This window comes from Megalobrama amblycephala, linkage group LG22 (genome assembly GCF_018812025.1).
Source record: "Megalobrama amblycephala isolate DHTTF-2021 linkage group LG22, ASM1881202v1, whole genome shotgun sequence".
NCBI classification, from domain to species: Eukaryota; Metazoa; Chordata; class Actinopteri; order Cypriniformes; family Xenocyprididae; genus Megalobrama; species Megalobrama amblycephala.
Genome location: NC_063065.1, coordinates 9,666,575 through 9,687,697, shown reverse-complemented (window position 1 = coordinate 9,687,697; position 21,123 = coordinate 9,666,575). Strand labels below are relative to the sequence as shown.

The following is a 21,123-nucleotide window of genomic DNA, read 5'->3' as shown; positions in this document are numbered from 1 at the left end:
ATGACAGACAGACACATAGACGGATAGATAAATAGAATGACAGACAGACACATAGACGGATAGATAAATATAACAACAGACAGACACGTAGATGTATAAATAAACAGAATGACAGACAGACAGACAGACACATAGACGGATAGATAAACAGACAGACACAGATGGATAAATAGAACAACAGACAGACAGACACATAGACGTATAGATAAATAGAACGACAGACAGACACATAGATGTATAGATAAATAGAACGACAGACAGAAAGACAGACACATAGACGTATAGATAAATAGAATGACAGACAGAAAGAGACATAGATGGATAGATAAATAGAACAACAGACAGAAAGAGACATAGATGGATAGATAAATAGAATGACAGACAGACACATAGACGGATAGATAAACAGAACGACAGACAGACATGTAGACGTATAGATAAATAGAACGACAGACAGAAAGACACAGATGGATAGATAAATAGAATGACAGACAGACACATAGACGGATAGATAAACAGAACGACAGACAGACACGTAGACGTATAGATAAATAGAACGACAGACAGAAAGACACAGATGGATAGATAAATAGAGACAGACAGACACATAGACGTATAGATAAACAGAACGACAGACAGACACATAGACGTATAGATAAACAGAATGACAGACAGACAGACACATAGACGTATAGATAAATAGAACGACAGACAGAAAGACAGACACATAGACGTATAGATAAATAGAATGACAGACAGACAAGAGACATAGATGGATAGATAAATAGAACAACAGACAGAAAGAGACATAGATGGATAGATAAATAGAACGACAGACAGACAGACAGACAGACAGACACATAGACGTATAGATAAATAGAATGACAGACAGAAAGAGACATAGATGGATAGATAAATAGAACAACAGACAGAAAGAGACATAGATGGATAGATAAATAGAACGACAGACAGACACATAGATGTATAGATAAACAGAACGACAGACAGACAGACGTAGACGTATAGATAAATAGAACGACAGACAGAAAGACACAGATGGATAGATAAATAGAATGACAGACAGACACATAGACGTATAGATAAACAGAACGACAGACAGACACATAGACGTATAGATAAACAGAATGACAGACAGACAGACACATAGACGTATAGATAAACAGAACGACAGACAGACACATAGACGTATAGATAAACAGAATGACAGACAGACAGACACATAGACGTATAGATAAACAGAACGACAGACAGACACATAGACGTATAGATAAACAGAACGACAGACAGACACATAGACGTATAGATAAACAGAATGACAGACAGACAGACACATAGACGTATAGATAAATAGAATGACAGATAGACAGACAGATAGATGGATAGATAAATAGAACGACAGATAGACATACATGGATAAATAGAATGACAGACAGACACATAGACGTATAGATAAACAGAACGACAGAGACACGTAGACGTATAGATAAATAGAACGACAGACAGAAAGACACAGATGGATAGATAAATAGAATGACAGACAGACACATAGACGTATAGATAAACAGAACGACAGACAGACACATAGACGTATAGATAAACAGAATGACAGACAGACAGACACATAGACGTATAGATAAACAGAACGACAGACAGACACATAGACGTATAGATAAACAGAACGACAGACAGACACATAGACGTATAGATAAACAGACACAGACAGACACATAGACGTATAGATAAACAGAACGACAGACAGACACATAGACGTATAGATAAACAGAATGACAGACAGACAGACACATAGACGTATAGATAAACAGAACGACAGACAGACACATAGACGTATAGATAAATAGAACGACAGACAGACACATAGATGTATAGATAAATAGAATGACAGATAGACAGACAGATAGATGGATAGATAAATAGAATGACGACAGATAGACATACATGGATAAATAGAATGACAGACAGACACGTAGACGTATAGATAAATAGAACGACAGACAGGAAGACACAGATGGATAAATAAATAGAACAACAGACAGACACATAGATGTATAGATAAATAGAACGACAGACAGACACGTAGATGGATAGATAAATAGAATAACAGATAGACAGACAGATAGATGGATAGATAAATAGAACGACAGATAGACATACATGGATAAACAGAATGACAGACAGACACGTAGACGTATAGATAAATAGAACGACAGACAGACAGACAGACACATAGATGGATAGATAAATAGAACGACAGACAGAAAGACACAGATGGATAGATAAATAGAATGACAGACAGACACATAGATGTATAGATAAACAGAATGACAGACAGACACATAGATGTATAGATAAATAGAACGACAGACAGACAGACACAGATGGATAAATAAATAGAACAACAGACAGACACATAGATGTATAGATAAATAGAACAACAGTCAGACACATAGACATATAGATAAATAGAATGACAGACAGAAAGACATAGACAGATAGATAAACAGAAGGAAAGACAAATAGACACAGACCGTGGATAAATAGAACAACAGACAGACAGACACGTAGACCCATAGATAAATATAACGACAGAAAGACAGACGGGGTGGGAGAAAAAAAATCGATCCATCGATGCATCGCGATTCTATCTCCAACGATTCTGGATCGATTCTAAAAATTTCAGAATCGATTCTGAGCTTAGTTTTTAACCAGATGCGCGATTACGCTGAGTGTGCTTTAGAAACACCTGGATTCTGCTTGCTTCCAATTCCTCACACACATACACCGCTTGAACCTTCCATAAAATAATCGTTCATAAAGTTCGGAAAGGTTGAAGCGGATTACATGGACATTCGCGGGCTTCATTGCACAGGATACGCTCTGAGAGATGCGCGCTTTGTTTGATGTTACACTTGCAGTGTGCGGTCTCACCCATCGGTATTTTCTTTACAAATGCTCTTCAAAGCCATAATTTATGAGGTTTGGAATGTAGTGGACTTGTATATTTAAAATATGAACCTCACTAACAGAAGGCTGCTTTCAATTTCAAATGCGCTTAGTTTGAAGAGTGCTCGCGCATGCGGCTGTGCGCAACTCCATGTAGGTGGTTTAACCCTCTGGGGTCTGAGGATTTTTGGGGCCCTGGAGAAGTTTTGACACACCCATAAGCATATTAATAAATATGTTCTACCACCTGTGCTGTACTTTTATTACGTAAAATTAATGTAAACACAGCCAGTTATGTCTTAAGGGATTAAACGGACAGGACAAACCACATTACTTCTTAAATTTCAAAAGAGATCCGTGTGTGAATGCAGCTTATTAGATCTCCCGCTGTCTATGATGTCATAGACTTAGTATCAAACAACAATAAAGATGAAGAAAAATCACTCACAATTCTTGAATGGAAAACTTTCAGATAATCTTCACTATTTGCTACTTGCTTGTATGTTTTGAAGTTCTCAACATACAATTGTTTTAATTAATTTTTTTCAATTTGTAATTATTTTAAAAAGTACTTAATTGCTTATGTAAGGATTTTAAGATTTTCAAGTCGGTAAACTAATTAATTAATAAGAAGAAAAGTAGATCAAGAATCGTTTTGGAATCGGATCATGACTCCCAGAATCGGAATTGGATCGGATTGTCGGTTGAAGTTGGTCCTCGTCGGCTTTTTTTCGGCCGATTCAACATGTTAAATTGGCGTCGGTCAGTCGGGCCATCTGATCATTCTGATTGGCTGTTCAGCTACTGCCACCTGCTGGTATGGAAAGGCATTTTTTCTTACGCAGGTGCAGAACGGACGTGCTACTTGGCCGTCGGGTGTCGAGGGTCGGTTTGGTGTGTCAGGCCAACTTTGGACCTAGACGCTGCCGACGTGAGCCACCCCCACAGTCTGCTTTTGTCACCACTAGATCGTCGGCGTCGGCTTGGTGTGTTTCGGGCTTAACGGACACATAAACCAATAGATAAATAGAATGACAGACAGACAGACAGACAGATAAATAGATAGATAGACAGATAGATAGATAGACAGACAGACAGACAGACAGACAGACAGACAGACAGACAGACAGACAGACAGACAGATAGATAGATAGATAGATAGATAGATAGATAGATAGATAGATAGATAGATAGATAGATAGATAGTCACATAGATAGAACGATAGATGAACAGACAGCCAGACTTGAAACCCTTGTGTTCTGCTCAGCTGTCTTTGAACACAAGATCATGTCCTGTGTGAACGGTTCCAGACTCCTGTTATTGTGTTCCATGTTGGAAGTCTGTTCTGGTCTCTGGTGGCTGTTGCTGACAGATTTGATGGAATGGGGGATTTCTACAACACAGGTGTCCTCATTGACCTCTCTCTCGAATGTAAACGAACACTTTTCCATCAACAATACGATACTCTGCGAGAAGAACGCAAGTCTTGCATGTTTTCTCACCAGGTAAACAGCCAAGATTGTGTTCATCCAAAGCCTGCACCTTTTTAATAGCTCCTTAATCAAACACAATGTACCTTTTACACATGATAAGCTCGCATTCATTGTTTGGCAAGGTAAGCGTCCCCTCTAGCTTGACAAGCATGGAGACAAATAGTCAAGTCACGCTGGGGCCAGTCCTCCCTGGAGAACGATGTAAGTGGTTTTAACTGTCCCTCTGACAGCACTCACAATGGAGATGATGCTGTAGACATTAATGACTTGGGGAAAGCGATATAATGAACAGTTTTGCTGGGTGAGGATCACCTACCTGCCCTGTCACCTGAGAGGCAGTCTGCAGATCTTCTGCTGCTGTCAGGGTTTCTGTCACCGCGGGTAATGGACCTGATCCAGAAGAACAAAAACACAATAAGGCCTTTACCACACGCACACACACTCACAATATGCTCCCACACCAAAAGGGCCCCTCAAGAGACAATGGCTAGATTAAATTTCTCCTCAGTAAGAGTGAGTGAATCCCAAACAAAAAACTAATTTTTAACTGCCTGCTCCTTTCAGCAGACTCCATAACATGATACAGTACTCACATGAATCTGCTCTTTCTGGATATGATATGTGATTTAATGGGATCATCTGAGAGGAGAAAAGCAGGGTGGGCTTTTCTATGGTTCTGCTTGGGAGGTACTACATGGCCCTGTGTCGAGAGGGGCCCTCTAAAGTCCTTTACAGAGTTTATTTAAAAAAAAAAAAAAACTAAAAAGAAAGTAATAAATAAATAATAACAATAATAACTTCTTATTATCAATGTTAAAAACAGTTGTGCTTCTTAATATTTTTGTGGAAATCACGATAGACCACTATTCAAAAATTTGGTGTAAGTAACTTTTAAAGGGTTAGTTCACCCAAAAATGATGTCATTAATTACTCACCCTCATGCCGTTCCACACCCGTAAGACCTTCGTTAATCTTCGGAAGACAAATTAAGATATTTTTGTTGAAATCTGATGGCCCCGTGAGGCCTGCATAGCCAGCAATGACATTTCCTCTCTCAAGATCCATAAATGTACTAAAAACATATTTAAATCAGTTCATGTGAGTACAGTGGTTCAATATTAATATTATAAAGTGACAAGAATATTTTTGGTGCGCCAAAAAAAAAAAAAAAATAACGACTTATATAGTGATGGCCGATTTCAAAACACTGCTTCATGAAGCTTCGGAGCACAATGAATCAGCGTGTTGAATCAGTGTGTCGAATTAGCAGTTCTGAGCGCCAAAGTCACGTGATTTCAGCAGTTTGGCAGTTTGATACGCAATTCGAATCATAATTCATGATTCATAACGCTCCGAAGCCTCATGAAGCAGTGTTTTGAAATCGGCCATCACTATATAAGTCGTTTTTTTTTTGCGCACCAAAAATATTCTCGTCGCTTTATAATATTCATATTGAACCACTGTACTCACATGAACTGATTTAAATATGTTTTTAGTACATTTATGGATCTTGAGAGAGGAAATGTCATTGCTGGCTATGCAGGCCTCACGTGCCATCGGATTTCATCAAAAATATCTTAATTTGCGATTCGAAGATTAACGAAGGTCTTACGGGTGTGGAATGGCATGAGGGTGAGTAATAAATGACATTATTTTCATTTTTGGGTGAACTAACCCTTTAAAAAAAGAAGAAATTAGTACTTTTATTCATCAAGGATACATTAAATTGATCAAAAGTTTTTATTGTTTTTTATTATTTTATAGTTTTTTATTGTTATTTCAAATAAATGCTGTTCAGTGAACTTTCTATTCATCAAAGGCTCTTAATTTTTTAAGGATTAAATTATATTAAAATAGAAAATGATAAAACTATCTTTAAAAAGATAATTTGTAATAATATTTCAATTATTATTAAGATTAATTGTATTTTATCCAATAAATGCATAAGAACATAAGAGAACTTGGTGAACATAAGAGACTTCTTTCAAAAATATTTAGAACATTTAATTATTCTAAACTTTTGAATGGTAGTGTGTATAAGTACAAAAGCCCAATATATTTTCTTTTTGGACAGGATTGGCCTTTTGTGTGGCTTCATATCCCATTAAAAAAAATGTTGTCCCCAGGCTCCATGAATTTAAGTTATGCCTGTGGGTACTTACAAGGTATTTCTGGCACAGCTTGCTCTGGGACATGGGGTGCTGGTTCCTCTTCAGGCCTTGCAGTTAGACTGTCCCCTTGAAGCCTACAAAATACAAAAATTGAGCTTTAAAGGCTTTAATTTCAAATAAGTGGCTTGCATTTCTCCCCACAGTTATGATAGTTGTGAAAGATAACATTGAAAATACTATCATGTTCTCCATTCAGAGCAAACTCTCTGCTGAGGCTATGAAAGAACTCTATGTAATGGATCAGTATCAAATAAAATCTCTATTTTTACCCAGTGTCTTTGCTAGATGAGAACAAGTGGAGACAGTGAGTCTCTATTCATAAAAGGTGATGAGACTGTGCCAAAGCAGTCTATTTGTCTTATCACTATCAGGGGAGGATGAGGATATGGGCAGGCTGGAATGTAGACAGAGCGTAACATAGGGGAACGCTTAAGACCTGACAACAATCTACTAATCGCCAAACAGTGCAGCTGTCTCAAACTCACATAATTTATGATGCCCAATCTCAGAGGATGCTAGGATTAGGGGATTGATGCTGTTCTTTACATAAAAATGAAAGTGAATCATTCCAAACCCATAAGACACTGGGTCATCTTCAAACTAGGGGTTGCACCGACTAATCGACTAGTCGACTTTAATGCTCTTCCATGACGCTTTAAGCCTGATGTCAACTAGTCATTGGTCATGGCCTATAGAGGGCACAACAGGATAAGAAATCCATGAAGTCCACCTTTACACTTCGTATCCAATAGTTAATGACAAATAAATTTCATATTTCAAGAGCGCTCCACAAGATATGTTTGATTATACTATCTGGATGCTCAATATTTATCAGTTGAATGCACTTTTTAAACAGCTTATTGTACACGTCAGTTAGGCGCTGTTCTAAACTACCGCGGCTACATAACACGCACACGCACAGACAGTAGCGTGCAGATAGATCGCGCGCATACAGAATCTTTATTGTCAACACTGTTCTGTGATTTATCAATAAAATAGCTTAGAAACTGAAAAGTTCTAGCATATACTTCTTAGTAACTAAAACAAACAGCTTCACTATCAGTAGAGAGACGCTAACAGCTAGAATTAATTCACATGCAATCGCTCTCTCACTAATGCATTCATATATAAATGTAATCTTTACTGTGCTACTAAATTTATGTAGGAGCAATAGCTGTGCACAAGGCAACCCACGTTCCAGTTTCAGTTCGAGGTCGTTCACAAAAAACTTATTTTTGCTTTCAAAAACATCTGTATAGGGCGTATTTACAAAATTTATTCAGACACCTTGAACATTTCATTCATTAATACAGTTTATTCACTACAGTTTAAAAAATGGTAATAAAATATGATCTCAGAGTTAAACTGTCTCAGAAAAAAATAATCTTAATTATGTCAGATAACACTTAAGCAAAACATGGTCAGGTCAAAGTGTCTGAATAATTTTTGGTTCCAAATTGTTATTAATTTTACTGGTAGTCCACTGTATGAAGAATTTTTGGGTATAATATGTCACAGTTTAATTTTGCTATCCTCACCTACATAAATGAACTATAGTGTCCTGCACACACTAGTAAAAATATATCAAAAATATCAAAACTGCCTGAATAATTTTTGGTTTGACTGTACATAGAAAAACAATGGAACATGCCCTATTGTGGTCTATGAAAGAAATCCATCATCCATTTTTGGGTGAACTAGCCCTTTGGGACCATCTTATGGACTACCGTGATCCTTTTAGGCAGTGAAAACCAATAAAATGTGCTTTTTAAAAAAAAAAAGCACCCACAAAAAAAAAAAAAAAAAAAAATTTAGAAAAGCATAAAAGCTACTAGTAATTTTTAGTTTATGACATTTCCTTTAACCATAAAACTCAAAACAATGCAAAGCGTAATTCAAAATACAAGAAGAACATTTGTAAAAAGTCAATATGGAAAATTCTGTCACATTACCACAGTACATTGGGTCTTATTTTTATGGCAGCAGCTATTTGCACTTAGTGAAAATAGCATATTTTCTTAGCGATAGATGCTATTTACACAAAGTGAAAATAGCAATATATTCTATTTACACTAAGTTACAATAGCAGCATTTTCTTAGCGAAATGTTATTTACACCATGTAAAAGTATCAGTTCTTTGCAATAAAGGTAAATAGTAAATAGATGTTATCTATACTTTATATTGGCAGATACTATTTGCACCTCAGTATTTTTGTACATTAACAGGATACAGTAATATCATAGAGTGTAAATTATTATATTTATTAAAATTATTAAATGGATGCTGCCATATTGGGAGAATAAAAACCCTCCCTACACCTTCCCCTAACCCTACCCAATAAACACTTTTAATATTATTAAACACTCGTTCGCAGTTGATTTCCACTTTTAGAATATTATTTTCATTTTTATTGAAAATAAATGCGAGCTCGGCAAAAGGCGGATTCGATCGCTTTAAAATCCAGGTCTGCAAGTCTTACTCATTACAGCTGCGCCACTGAAGATGTTGAATTGTGTGTTTTTTTTAAAACTTGAGTGGCCCAACCAGACATTTTTTGGTGGAGCTAGAGTAAATAGCGTTTACCAACAAGGGATGCTACTTGCACTTAGTGTAAATAGACACTTTGTATTTTTATGGACTTTTCTTAGTGCGCATTCAGTATTATGTGGCCGGGATCATGTGATTTGAGTAGGAGCATCCAATTAAAACCTTTCAGTCTCACAAATTTCCTAGAGGACTGGAAAATGAAGACCTACAGCATGGTAATTGTCATACCTTATTCTTCAACAATGCCATATTCTCAAACTGTTATTTTGGAGCGGTTTCATTTCAGAACTGTAAATCACCAAATGCTGCAGTTGGCAAATGATAGGCTTGATTCATTTTACATTTCTCAGCATTGCCATTACGTGCCTTTTCCTGTAGGCAGTCAAGCCAGCTAATAAGCATGATGATAAAAGAAAACAACCCCTTCTCTTTTTACTGCCATTCCTTGCCGTTTCAATGAAGTTTCTGTAACTTAATTTTTCTGTAACTTTCTCTCTATAATTTATCCTCTTATTCTTTCTCATATGTACAGAAGCCACTGAGAAAAAAAAAAAAAAACAGATCGGGTTTAGCCACACCATCTGAGCAGTTCCTTTTCATACACCATCATTTTGAATGAGTAATTAAAATAATGATGGTCAATGACTCATCCAACTGTGCTTGATCGGGTCAGTCCCCTCATAATATGAGAGAGGGGTCAGATCTTGAATGCACTTGGCAGCTGTGGCTCAGGTTTGCTTTCCTGAACTGGATCAGATGCACTTTTTTATTCATGTACCCCTATATGTAATGCAGAAGTGTCATATTTGTAGTCAATTTAAAGAGCAGATGAAATCAGAGAGTGATTGTGCTAATTCAAGATGAGCTGTTTTCCTAAGCATGTGTGGCTAGTCTACCACCTCATCCATCAAGTGAAGAGGACAGACACGAGCAGATAAGGAATAAATCCCACGACCTTTCCGACAGTGGTGAACTATAGGACAGAGGATCTCTGCAGGAGATTTAGTAAGGCTAAGAACACATAAGTTTTTCACATTTCTTAGCCAGTTAAAGTTTCATTGTGACTGATGTTTGTAGGCTTTATTGCATCTTGTGAGAAAACGTTTGAGAATATATAAATAAAATATGAATAATTAGTCAAATAACTTTAGAAAAAAATTTAAATTAGAAAAAATAACTTGTTGCATTTACTATTTAGTTTTATTCATTAGTTATTTATTATATTGCACTTATTATTGCAATAGTATTGAGCCTAATTTTCATATGATTTTTTTAGAATTTTTTGTCAAATGGAATTTGGTGTAAGCTATATATATATATATATATATATATATATATATATATATATATATATATATATATATATATATATATATATACACACACAAAATATATTTAGAATGTTACAAAAACTCTCTTTAAAATGATAAATTAATGCTTTTCCCCAAAAATATTAAAGGTGCCCTAGAATTAAAAATTGAATTTACCTCGGCATAGTTGAATAACAAGAGTTCAGTACATGGAAATGACATACAGTGAGTCACGAACACCATTGTTACCATACTAGGTAAGCAAGCAAGGAAAATAGCAAAAAATGACAGATGGAGTGATAATAACTGACATGATCCATGATTACATGATATTTTTAGTGATATTTGTGAATTGTCTTTCTAAATGTTTCATTAGCATGTAGCTAATGTACTGTTAAATTGTGGTTAAAGTTACCATTACACGTTTCTTACTGTATTCACGGAGACAAGTGTTTTTAATTTTTAAACACTTGCAGTCTGTATAATTCATAAACACAACTTCATTCTTTATAAATCTCTCCAACAGTGTATCATTAGCCGTTAGCCATGGAGCACCATCAAACTCATTCAGAGTCAATAAATTCCATACTTACGCGATTAGACATGCTGCATGACGAACACTTTGTAAAGATCCATTTTGAGGGGGTATATTAGCTGTGTGAATTTAATTTTATGCACTGTTTAAGGCAAGCGCGAGCTCCAGGGGCGGGGAGCACAAGAATTTAAAGGGGCCGCAGCCTGAATCGGCACATATTTAATGATGCCCCAAAATAGGCAGTTAAAAAAATGAATTAAAAAAATCTATGGGGTATTTTGAGCTGAAAAGTTTCTTGATCACCAAATCAGCATATTAGAATGATTTCTGAAGGATCATGTGACACTGAAGACTGGAGTAATGATGCTGAAAATTCAGCTTAGTATTTTGTTAATTTGTAAATAAAACTGGCATTAAGATTATTGCCTATATAGACACCAACAATAAACCAGTGAATCCACTGAATGAACTTGAAGGGCTTAAGTATAATGTTACAATTTATGACTGTCTAACTTCCGGACTTTCGGATGTTTTTCACTCATTGACCACTTGAGATAAATGTCCAAATAAAAGGATTCCTAAGTCTGAGCCTAAGAAAATGTGAAGAATGCTGCCTGCGTCCTCCAAGTAGCCGCATGCCCAGGCAAAGAAATGGAAAAGGCAAAACACACAGAGAGAGAGATGGGCATCAGTTTCCTCTCTTTATATAGCTGCTGCTGTTTGGCAAGTCTTAAAGGATTAGTTCACTTTCAAATAAAATTTTATTGAAGTCCACTATAAGGAGAATAATCCTGTAATGTTTTCAATCAAAAACCTTAATTTCTTTTCGACTGAAGAAAGAAAGACATGAACATCTTGGATGACATGGGGGTGAGTAAATTATCAGGAAAATTTTATTTGAAAGTGAACTAATCCTTTAAGGCAAGTCTATATGGCATTGAAGGTTTTCCAGGTGTACAAACAGACACTTAGCACCAGTTAGTGAATCACTGATTCAGTTTGATTTATGAATGAATCATTCAGATTCAGAATCATTCAGTTTTTTTTAAAGCTCAGAATCAAACGATTGATTCATTCATGAATCGGACATCACTAATGTGGAGTAAAAGACCAACAAAGTATGTAAGCGGGGTGGGCCGTATTAACAATCCTGCACATTTAACCTGTGATATAAACAAATGAACTTCCACATCAATGTGATAAACAGTCAGCAAACAAACTGTGATCTTGTGATAAGCATTCAGCAACCCTACAGTGAGAAGATATGTTCAGCATCTCGTAGACTGTGAAGAATGCCTAAAGTATCCGTGGTGAATCTGATACGGAGCAGAAATGAAAAGCAAAAAAGAAAAAGCCAAACAAAACAAATTTGGGGCAACGTAGGAGTGTGGCAGCCATCTAACCCAGCGGATTCTTTTTTTTATCAGAGCCTGGCATCGGACATGAGCACTGAGTCACCCTATCACAGCCAACAGTGTGAAATGTGATCATTTCATCCAGCCACAAACTACAAAACAGGAAATAAAAACAGAAAACAAGAGATAATGAAGATTATCTCTGTTTGTGAATATTATGAATACAATCAGATTTCTAGAACGCTTTTAAGATATGTGAGCTTTCTCTCATCCACAGATGGTATTTGTTCAACTTTGGATACTTTTATGTCCTGGGGTGATTTTTATTTAACAGATTTGAAATTTGAAGAAAAAAAAAGTCTTTCAATTTATTTCTGCTTCTTTTTAACTGCTTTTATGTATAAATCATTAGTACAGGTTTAAAAATATTATCATCTAAACAAAGAGAAATAGACAAACCATTTCATATTTTTATTGTGTAAAACTGATTTATATCTTCAAACGTTTGTGAGGTTAGTGAGGTTTTTGAACAAAATATTTTTACAATGCGTAATTTCCAGTCAAGCTTTCAGATAATGCAAAAATTGTGAAAATATTATTTAATTGTGTTTATTTAGGATACATACAATTGTAGCTGTAAAATTAGCTTTAGCTAGAGAAAGAAGTCTGCCATTTTATTCCAAAGACAAGAATGTCATTACCACAATTACCATTTCTAAAACAGAATACTAATTTGAAATGTTTTGGAAATTACACATGTTCCTGACTGTCTATGGAGGGAAAGAATGCTCTCAGATTCCATCAAGAAAACCTTCATTTGTGTTCTAAAGATGAAAGAAAGTCTTACAGGTGTGGAACGACATGAGGGTGAGTAATTAATAACAGAATTTTCATTTTTGGTTAAATTAACCCTTTAAGAGAGTTAATTTCCTAAAGATCCAAAGGGCCAAAAGTGCCCATAGTTGAAGAAACACCCAGTCTTAAGGTAACTGCACATCTCATAGTCACCTCAGTAAGATGAATGTTGTGCATTACCTTAGCGTGTAGTCATTCACCTTTAGCTCTCAGAGCTTTAACTCTAAATTGTCGGAATGCTGTGTGTGGCCCTCATATCCGGCTGAAAGGGGTTCGTTTGCGGCCTCTCAGCAAACAGAGGTCAGGATACGTGACTCGTGACTTGACTAAGATATATGACAGTGCATTCTAGTGCAGACCTGATGATGACATTGTTCACATTGTGTGTACCGCTTGACTTGTTAAATGGAGGTTTGCAGAAATGGCAACCCTCTCACGCTGAAGGGCAGCTCTAGTGGTCTAGTGAAGTCATTGAGTAGAGTAGAGCTGTTGGTAAATATTGAGCTGTGTAAATATTTACCTTGCACACCTTGAGCAGATGTTGAGAGTGACTTTGGCCTGGGGTTCTGAACAGTAGGAGCTGCGGCCCTGGCTGAACTTACTGCCAGACGGCAACAGGCCAGTGACCCCCTCCATTCGCAGGTCATCCAGATCCTCTGAGAGAGAAACAGAGAGAGAGAGAGATAAAGGATTATTTGAACCCTCATGTTATGATGAGGCTGGCTATTGCTTTTGTTTTTTGAGCCCCAAAGAACCTGATGATGTCTGTGTAAAAAAAATAAAATAAATAAATAAATAAATAATAATAATAATAATAATAATCATTTTGAAATGAACCTATTGTTTTAATAATATTATTAATATTACTATTTATATTATTTTTGTATTTTAATGTTATTATTTTAATATATATAAAATAATAATAATAATAATAATAATTATGATTATGATTATTATTATTAGCAGATTGTAACTGAATCAGAAAATGTAATGAAATTATCCATGTTTTCATTAATTTATACATGGGGTGTCAAATAAAAATTATTATTATTATTATTATTATTATAAGAAAACACTGAATTTACTATGACATTTTCATAGAGGATGAAACGTGAGATAAGTCTTGAAGTATCAACCTTATATTTCAACATTGTTTTTTATTTATTTATTTATTTTTATATTAAAAAGGTTACACTGACTACAAACAGAACAGGGTTAAAGGTGCTAAAGAGGATGTTTTGTTTTATACATTTTTGCAATATTACTTGAAACTGTCTTTACTAACTGATAAAAGACTATTTATTAGGTGCACTGAAAGTAATAATATTAATATACATCATCTGTGCACGAGGTAGGGCCTTAAAAACATCAGCCAATCGTTTACGCGATTGGCCCTCTGGCTTGTCAATCACTGCCGTGACGTTCCTTGTGAGAGACGTGCGCGGATTGGCCCTCTGGCTTGTCAATCACTGCCATGACGATCCATGTGAGAGACGCGCGGCTGCGCGCTCCAGTAACTTTCCACACTCCACAGGCGCTGCATGCAATGTTTTTGTCAGGAGACAGGAGTAACAACTGCAGATTATGAGTCACCTGCGGTGAGTCCGACACAATGAATCCACGGCTTTAGATCGTGCACACACTTAACGATTGTAAGGCCGATTATGAATGTAAATTGATACTTATGACTGATCGCGCTCAAACGCGTCCAGTCAGAGCCAGTTGCTTTCAGTCTGCGATTACAGTCGGTGTTCAAATTCCATGTGAAAGTATATAAATCTGCTTCAGGAGCAGGAAACAATCGCTGTATGTTGAGCACAGTCAGAATTTTTAGCTAGTCGTTAAATGTGTGCCCGGCTTAATAACACAGCGAATGCCGGTGGTAAACACTCGTGTTCCGATACTCGTGCACGAGTTTTGGGAGGCGTTCCCTCTAAATGAGCTGTGAAGGAGGGGGGTTGTTCTTACCCATGCGCTCATTTCAAAAACTCAGTCGACAAAAAGAACCTCTTTAGCACCTTTAATTCAAGAGGCCTAAACTGTATCTATATTTCCGACGGGAAAAAAAAAAAAAAACTTTGAACAGTCCAGCTGATCAATCACTTAAGCCATCTTAAACTATTTAATTGCATCAGTTCTCTCTAAATACTGGTGTAACTGCTTCTACTTGACCTGCGTCACCCCCCTAAACCTCACTTCCATCAGGGTCATGGCACCAAATGTAACCGGTCCTACTCTACCCACTCTGAGCGTGATTCGAACCGGCATCTTCAGCATGGGAGGCGTGTGCGCTAACAAGGACGCTAAAGACCGCAGCCTCTTAACATCAGTCGCCAGTGTGCCTCTAGAGGTATTAAGTTTATATGCACAGATCTTACTAGTTTCCTTACATTACACTCACCCCCGTAAACCTCACTCCCATCAGGGTCACGGCACCAAATGTAACCCGTCTTACTCTACCCGCTCAGAGCGGGATTCGAACCGGCATCTTCAGCATGGGAGGCGGGTGCGCTAACAAGGACACTAAAGACCACAGCCTCTAGCATCAGTTGCCAGTGTGCCTCAAGAGGTATTGGGTTTATATGCACAGCCCTTACTAGCTTACTTCCATTACACTCACCTCCCTAAACCTCACTCCCATCCAGGTCACGGCACCAAATGTACCCGGTCCTACTTTACCCGCTCCAAGCGGGATTCGAACCGCATCTTCAGCATGGGAGGCAGATGCTCTAACAAGGACGCTAAAGACCACAGCCTCTAGCGTCAGTCGCAAGTGTGCCTCTTGAGGTCAGGAGAGTGAGGTTTACCCACACAGCTTTTTACTAGCTGCCCTCTGTCACACTAGCATTACAAACAGACTGACAGAAGGAAAGCAGAGAAGAGAAAATACATCAAGAGAGAAAAATAAAGCTAACAGCACTGAGATGGGCAACTCTATACTCTCTGAGGTCGCTGGTGACCCCTTCACAGCATATGCTCACAGCATGGTCACCTGCAGCCAGCTAACAGGTGCAGATGGCTGGATCTGAGAGATGTGCTTCTCTTTACACTACAGCTGTTCCTCTACAACACGCAACTGGGCCGCTGGGTTATTTCCCAGAGTTCAGCTTAATTATACGAGTAAGCAAAGCATACTTTTTTTAAGCTACTGTATATAACATCAGCCTAACAGCAAGCAGAAGTGATACTGTAGTCAATTTAACATTTTGTACCAATTAGGTGTATTTATTATATAATTCAATAGATGTATGGTCAGTTGTGCATGTAATAGCTTTAACACGGCTCATCGAATACGATTTCACTCAGATTTCAACTGTCTGTTTCATAATAGCAATTTGACAAAGCATGTTTCTCACAGGGAGTTTCGTTCTCATGTCACAAACATCATGATCCAGCAAGAACGAGGAGCAACGGGGTAAAGTGAGCTGCGCTCCGTGAGGTCAGCGCCTCCCACCCATGCCTGGGGCTGTAGGTGTTATATACCAAATGTACCACTTACGCTGAGACCGCACAGCCAGCTGACTGCGTGTGGAAGGACACACACACAAAAAAGCACCTTGTAAGACAAGTAAGTGTAGCTAATGGCAGGAATTAGACTTGGCCTATTCATCCACGAAACTCTTACTCGACTCACTTTACATCTCTCAATTGCCTCGTCTTTTTGTTTGAGCTGCTAATGTGGGAAGGGGCCCGGTGGGAAACAACTTATCAGTCGCAATTAAAAGCCCTGAAACACACCTTTTTGTGTTCGAACACTCCATGGTGTCAACACGAGATTTCTCCCATAAGGCTTCGTGCAAGCATGGAGAGCATGTGTTTGTGCAAAAGGGAGGTCCGCTTGGCACAGGAATGTGGACACTGCCTTGTTCGTGAAATACCAGAGAGTGTGGTGATATTACATGCCTCATTCATCATCACAGGTCTGGTCCAGCTGAGAGAGAGAGCCAGAGGCCACTTCATACACACACGCAGCATTGTACATGAGAACACAGCTGTCCACCGTGGGAAAGCCTTTCTTTTCGGACTGGGCTACAGGGTGTGTGGTTCAGGGCCGAGGGGGTAACTCCTGGCAATATGGCAGCTGCAATAATGTTAATGCTGATATGAGTTGGCTGGGACATGTCATTCAAGATAAAGATATATAAAGGTAAACACAAAAAAAAAAAGAGCGCAGACCAAATATATATTTTGGTCACACTTTAAATTAGGGTCTGATTCTCACTATTAACTAAGACGTTTGCCTCAATAAACTCCTAATTAGCTAGGTAGTTGTTAAGTTTAGATATGGGGTAGGATTTAGGGATGTAGAATATGGTCATGCAGAACAAGGCATTAATATGTGCTTTATAAGTACTTATAAACAGCCAATATCCTAGTAATATGCATGCTAATAAGCAACTAGTTAATAGTGAGAATTGGACCCTAAACTAAAGTGTTGCAATATTTTTATCTATTTGAATTGCATATAAAATGTCCATGCATTTGGATTGCAGTTTTAACATGAACAACCCAATAAACTTCTTGTTAAACTGAGATGCATATTTGTCAGTCATACATATATGAAGTAGGTAAGAAACAGGCATACTGAAAATATGATTAATTAATCATATTTTCAATATTTAAAGGGCATATTGCAGGTTAAACTTTTTTTAGATGAATATATGAATATGAATAATTGCTTAGAATCAGTATAAGTATAAGTTTTGTTCAGTTTTCAAATTTCAGATTTATTCAGTTAAAAAAATATGAAGATGTTTAAAACATGGCTGGCTGTGAAAGGAATATCCAGCGAGACTGGATTTACTGATGATAAATAAATAAACCCGGTTATTGTAAATTTAATACACATTACATTTATTAGGTAATTTTCTGTTATTTTTATACATAAATATTAAGCAGCAAAAACGTTTTTAAGCATTGATAATAATAATAATAAGAAGAAATGTTTATTGAGCACCAAATCAGGAAAAAAAATGACTGTAAAAAACAAATTTACACAGAAAAATACCGTTTTCCATTGAAACAGTAATATACCATAAAAACAATGCATTCTGGGTAATATTCGTCATTTTAAGGAAAGAATCATATAGACTACTTTCTCGAAAACAACAAATAATATTATCCAGAATGCATTGTAATATACAGAAGTAATATACTGTAAAAACAATGCATTCTGGGTAATATTTGTAGTTTTAATAATATTATTAATAATATTATCCAGAATGCATTGTTTACGGTATATTACTGTTTCAATGGAAAATGGTATTTTACTGTGTAAATTTGGGTCTTTTTTTACAGCTATTTTTTAGAGTGTAGATTAGATTGATTTCTGAAGGATCATGTGACACTAGCTACATTTACATGGATCATAATAATCCGTTTGTAATCAGACTAGTAGCACAGCCGAAAAAGTGTCACATGTGCGCATGTCAAAATATCAATTCCAAATTGAAGCTTGTACTTGAAACACATTCAGTTTCATCAATCAGAATGTAATGGCTGCAAAAAATTCAGCTTTGCCACAACAGGAATAAATTACATTTTAAAATACTGTATATTCAAAAATGGTTATTGTAAAGTCTAATAATGTGTCACAATATTGCTATATCTTACTGTATTTTTGATCAAATGAATGCAGCCTTTGTGAGAAGAAGAGACTTCTTTCTAAAACATTTAAAAATCTTAATTATGACCATAACGTACCTGTTTCTTACCTTTATTTATGTATGACTGGCAAATATGGACCACAAGTTTAACAGTTTGATTATGTTAAAACTGTGTAATCCAATTGGATAGAAATTTTATATGCAATTTAAATACAAAAAAAACTTAAATTGTGTGTATAACGATCCCCCTTGAAACTCCATCAATGGATAGGAAAGACTATGAAAAATCATTGGCTGATATTATCAATGTAAGTTCCTTATGTGCTTTTCCATAAGGAGGTTGATACGCAAGAAACCAAATGTGCCCATAAAAACCCATACTAATTAATTGGGCTTCCATTGAACGTCCTTCTGTAAGTGTTTTCCCACAGAGCTTTGACTAATTTCTTCTTTTATGTGGGCTTAAAGCTGCTTGTTTCACAAATGCGCCAATGCCCGAGCCAGAAGTGGACTTTAAGACTTGGAATAGCCCTTGATTGGCCTGACAGGGATCTGAACTCTTGCCATAGTAAAGCAAGAGACTGCAGAGTGGGCTTTTCTTCTATTCCATTTGGAAAGAACTGACGCAGGGGGAAACAAAGGTGTCTGCAGGCTCTTTAAACGCTACACTGCCATTCCTTAATAAATCTGCTAGAACTGCCGATCCAGCAAAGCTGAAAAATAAGACATGACATGCAGACACTAATTTCATTGTGATTTGTTTGAGTCTTCTCTGAGGATTTAGAACCTGCCGACAACGAGAGGGTGGCGAGGCTTTGAATATAATCTTGTTAACGGTGCACTCAATTTAGTCTGATGTATTTTGAACTCTTTAATCAGCTGGACAATATGAAAAAAGTGGTCATTACACTTGTGGACCCATCGCTGACTTAATGTGCTCTTGCAATATAAGACATAAAAGTCTTTAATGTACAAAAAATCCTACTTAGCTGCCACAATAGGCAGCATTTTAAGGCATCATAGGGAAGCTCCTGACATAAAGGCTGTTCCACCAAACAACTTAATCTTGATGCTTCCTAAGATAACATCTTTTTCACAAATTCTAAAGCAGAATCGCATATACTCTTCACAGAGAATACAATCCCAGAAAGCAGTGCAATAGGTTAGAAAATTCAAAGTGGCACACAATGCTAAGAAAATTGTTTATAAATGTGAAATATTATTCAAATGTAAAATAACTATTTGAACATATTTGAACAAGTAATTTATTCCTGTGATGGCAAAGCTGAATTTTCTGCATCATTACTCTGATCTTTATAGTGTCACATGATCCTTTAGAAATCATTATAATAGGATGATTTGCTGTTCAAAAAATAGTATGTAACAAAGTCTTTACTGTCACTTTTGATCAATTTAATGCATCCTTGCTGAATTATTAATTTCTTTCAGTAAAGTCTTACTGATCCCAAACTTTTGAACGGTAGATGAATTTAACATACAACAGAAAAACTGGTCAATATTGATAATTGGCCTATTAAAATTCTACGCTATTTTGTCTAAGTGAATTAAATTAAATACTAAAAATGAAAATAACAATAATAGCAATAAAAACTTAAAGGTGCCCAAGAATGCTTTTTCACAAGATGTATTATAAGTCTAAGGTGTCTCCTGAATGTGTCTGTGAAGTTTCAGCTCAAAATACCCCATAGATTTTTTTTAATTAATTTTTTTTAACTGCCTATTTTGGGGCATCATTAACTATGCACTGATTTTTTCAGCGCGCTGCCCCTTTAATTTGCGTGCTCCCTGCCACACGAGCTCTCGATTATATTACAGCATATTTACAAAGTTCACACAGCTAATATAACCCTCAAATGGATCTTTACAAGATGTTCGTCATGCATGCTGTATGCATGCTTCGAATTATGTGATTAAAGTATTTATTTTGATGTTTATATTTGATTCTCTATGAGTTTGAGGCTGTGCTCCGTGGCTAACGGCTAATGCTACACTGTTGGAGAGATTTATAAAGAATGAAGAAGTGTTTATGAATTATACAGACTGCAAGTGTTTAAAAATGAAAATAGCGACAGCTCTTGTCTCCGTGAATACAGTAAGAAACGATGGTAACTTTAACCTCATTTAACAGTACATTAGCAACATGCTAACGAAACATTTAGAAAGACAATTTACAAATATCACTAAAAATATCATGCTATCATGGATCATGTCAGTTATTATTGCTCCATCTGCCATTTTCGCTGTTG

The 21,123-nt window shown here is 36.6% G+C and overlaps 1 protein-coding gene across 2 annotated transcripts in view; it reads right to left on the bottom strand.

Moving 5' to 3' along the window:
- The window catches only part of lg22h8orf34 (linkage group 22 C8orf34 homolog), an 88,686-nt gene that overhangs the window by 30,903 nt on the left and 36,660 nt on the right, over window positions 1–21,123 (bottom strand). The window contains exons 7-9 of one of the 2 annotated variants that reach the window (XM_048175146.1): window positions 13,771–13,906; window positions 6,639–6,721; window positions 4,793–4,866 (exon numbers count right to left, since the gene is read on the bottom strand). In XM_048175146.1, the coding sequence (XP_048031103.1) occupies window positions 4,793–4,866; window positions 6,639–6,721; window positions 13,771–13,906 (293 nt within the window). The remainder of the gene's footprint in view (window positions 1–4,792; window positions 4,867–6,638; window positions 6,722–13,770; window positions 13,907–21,123) is intronic. The other variant, XM_048175147.1, reaches the window with a different exon arrangement.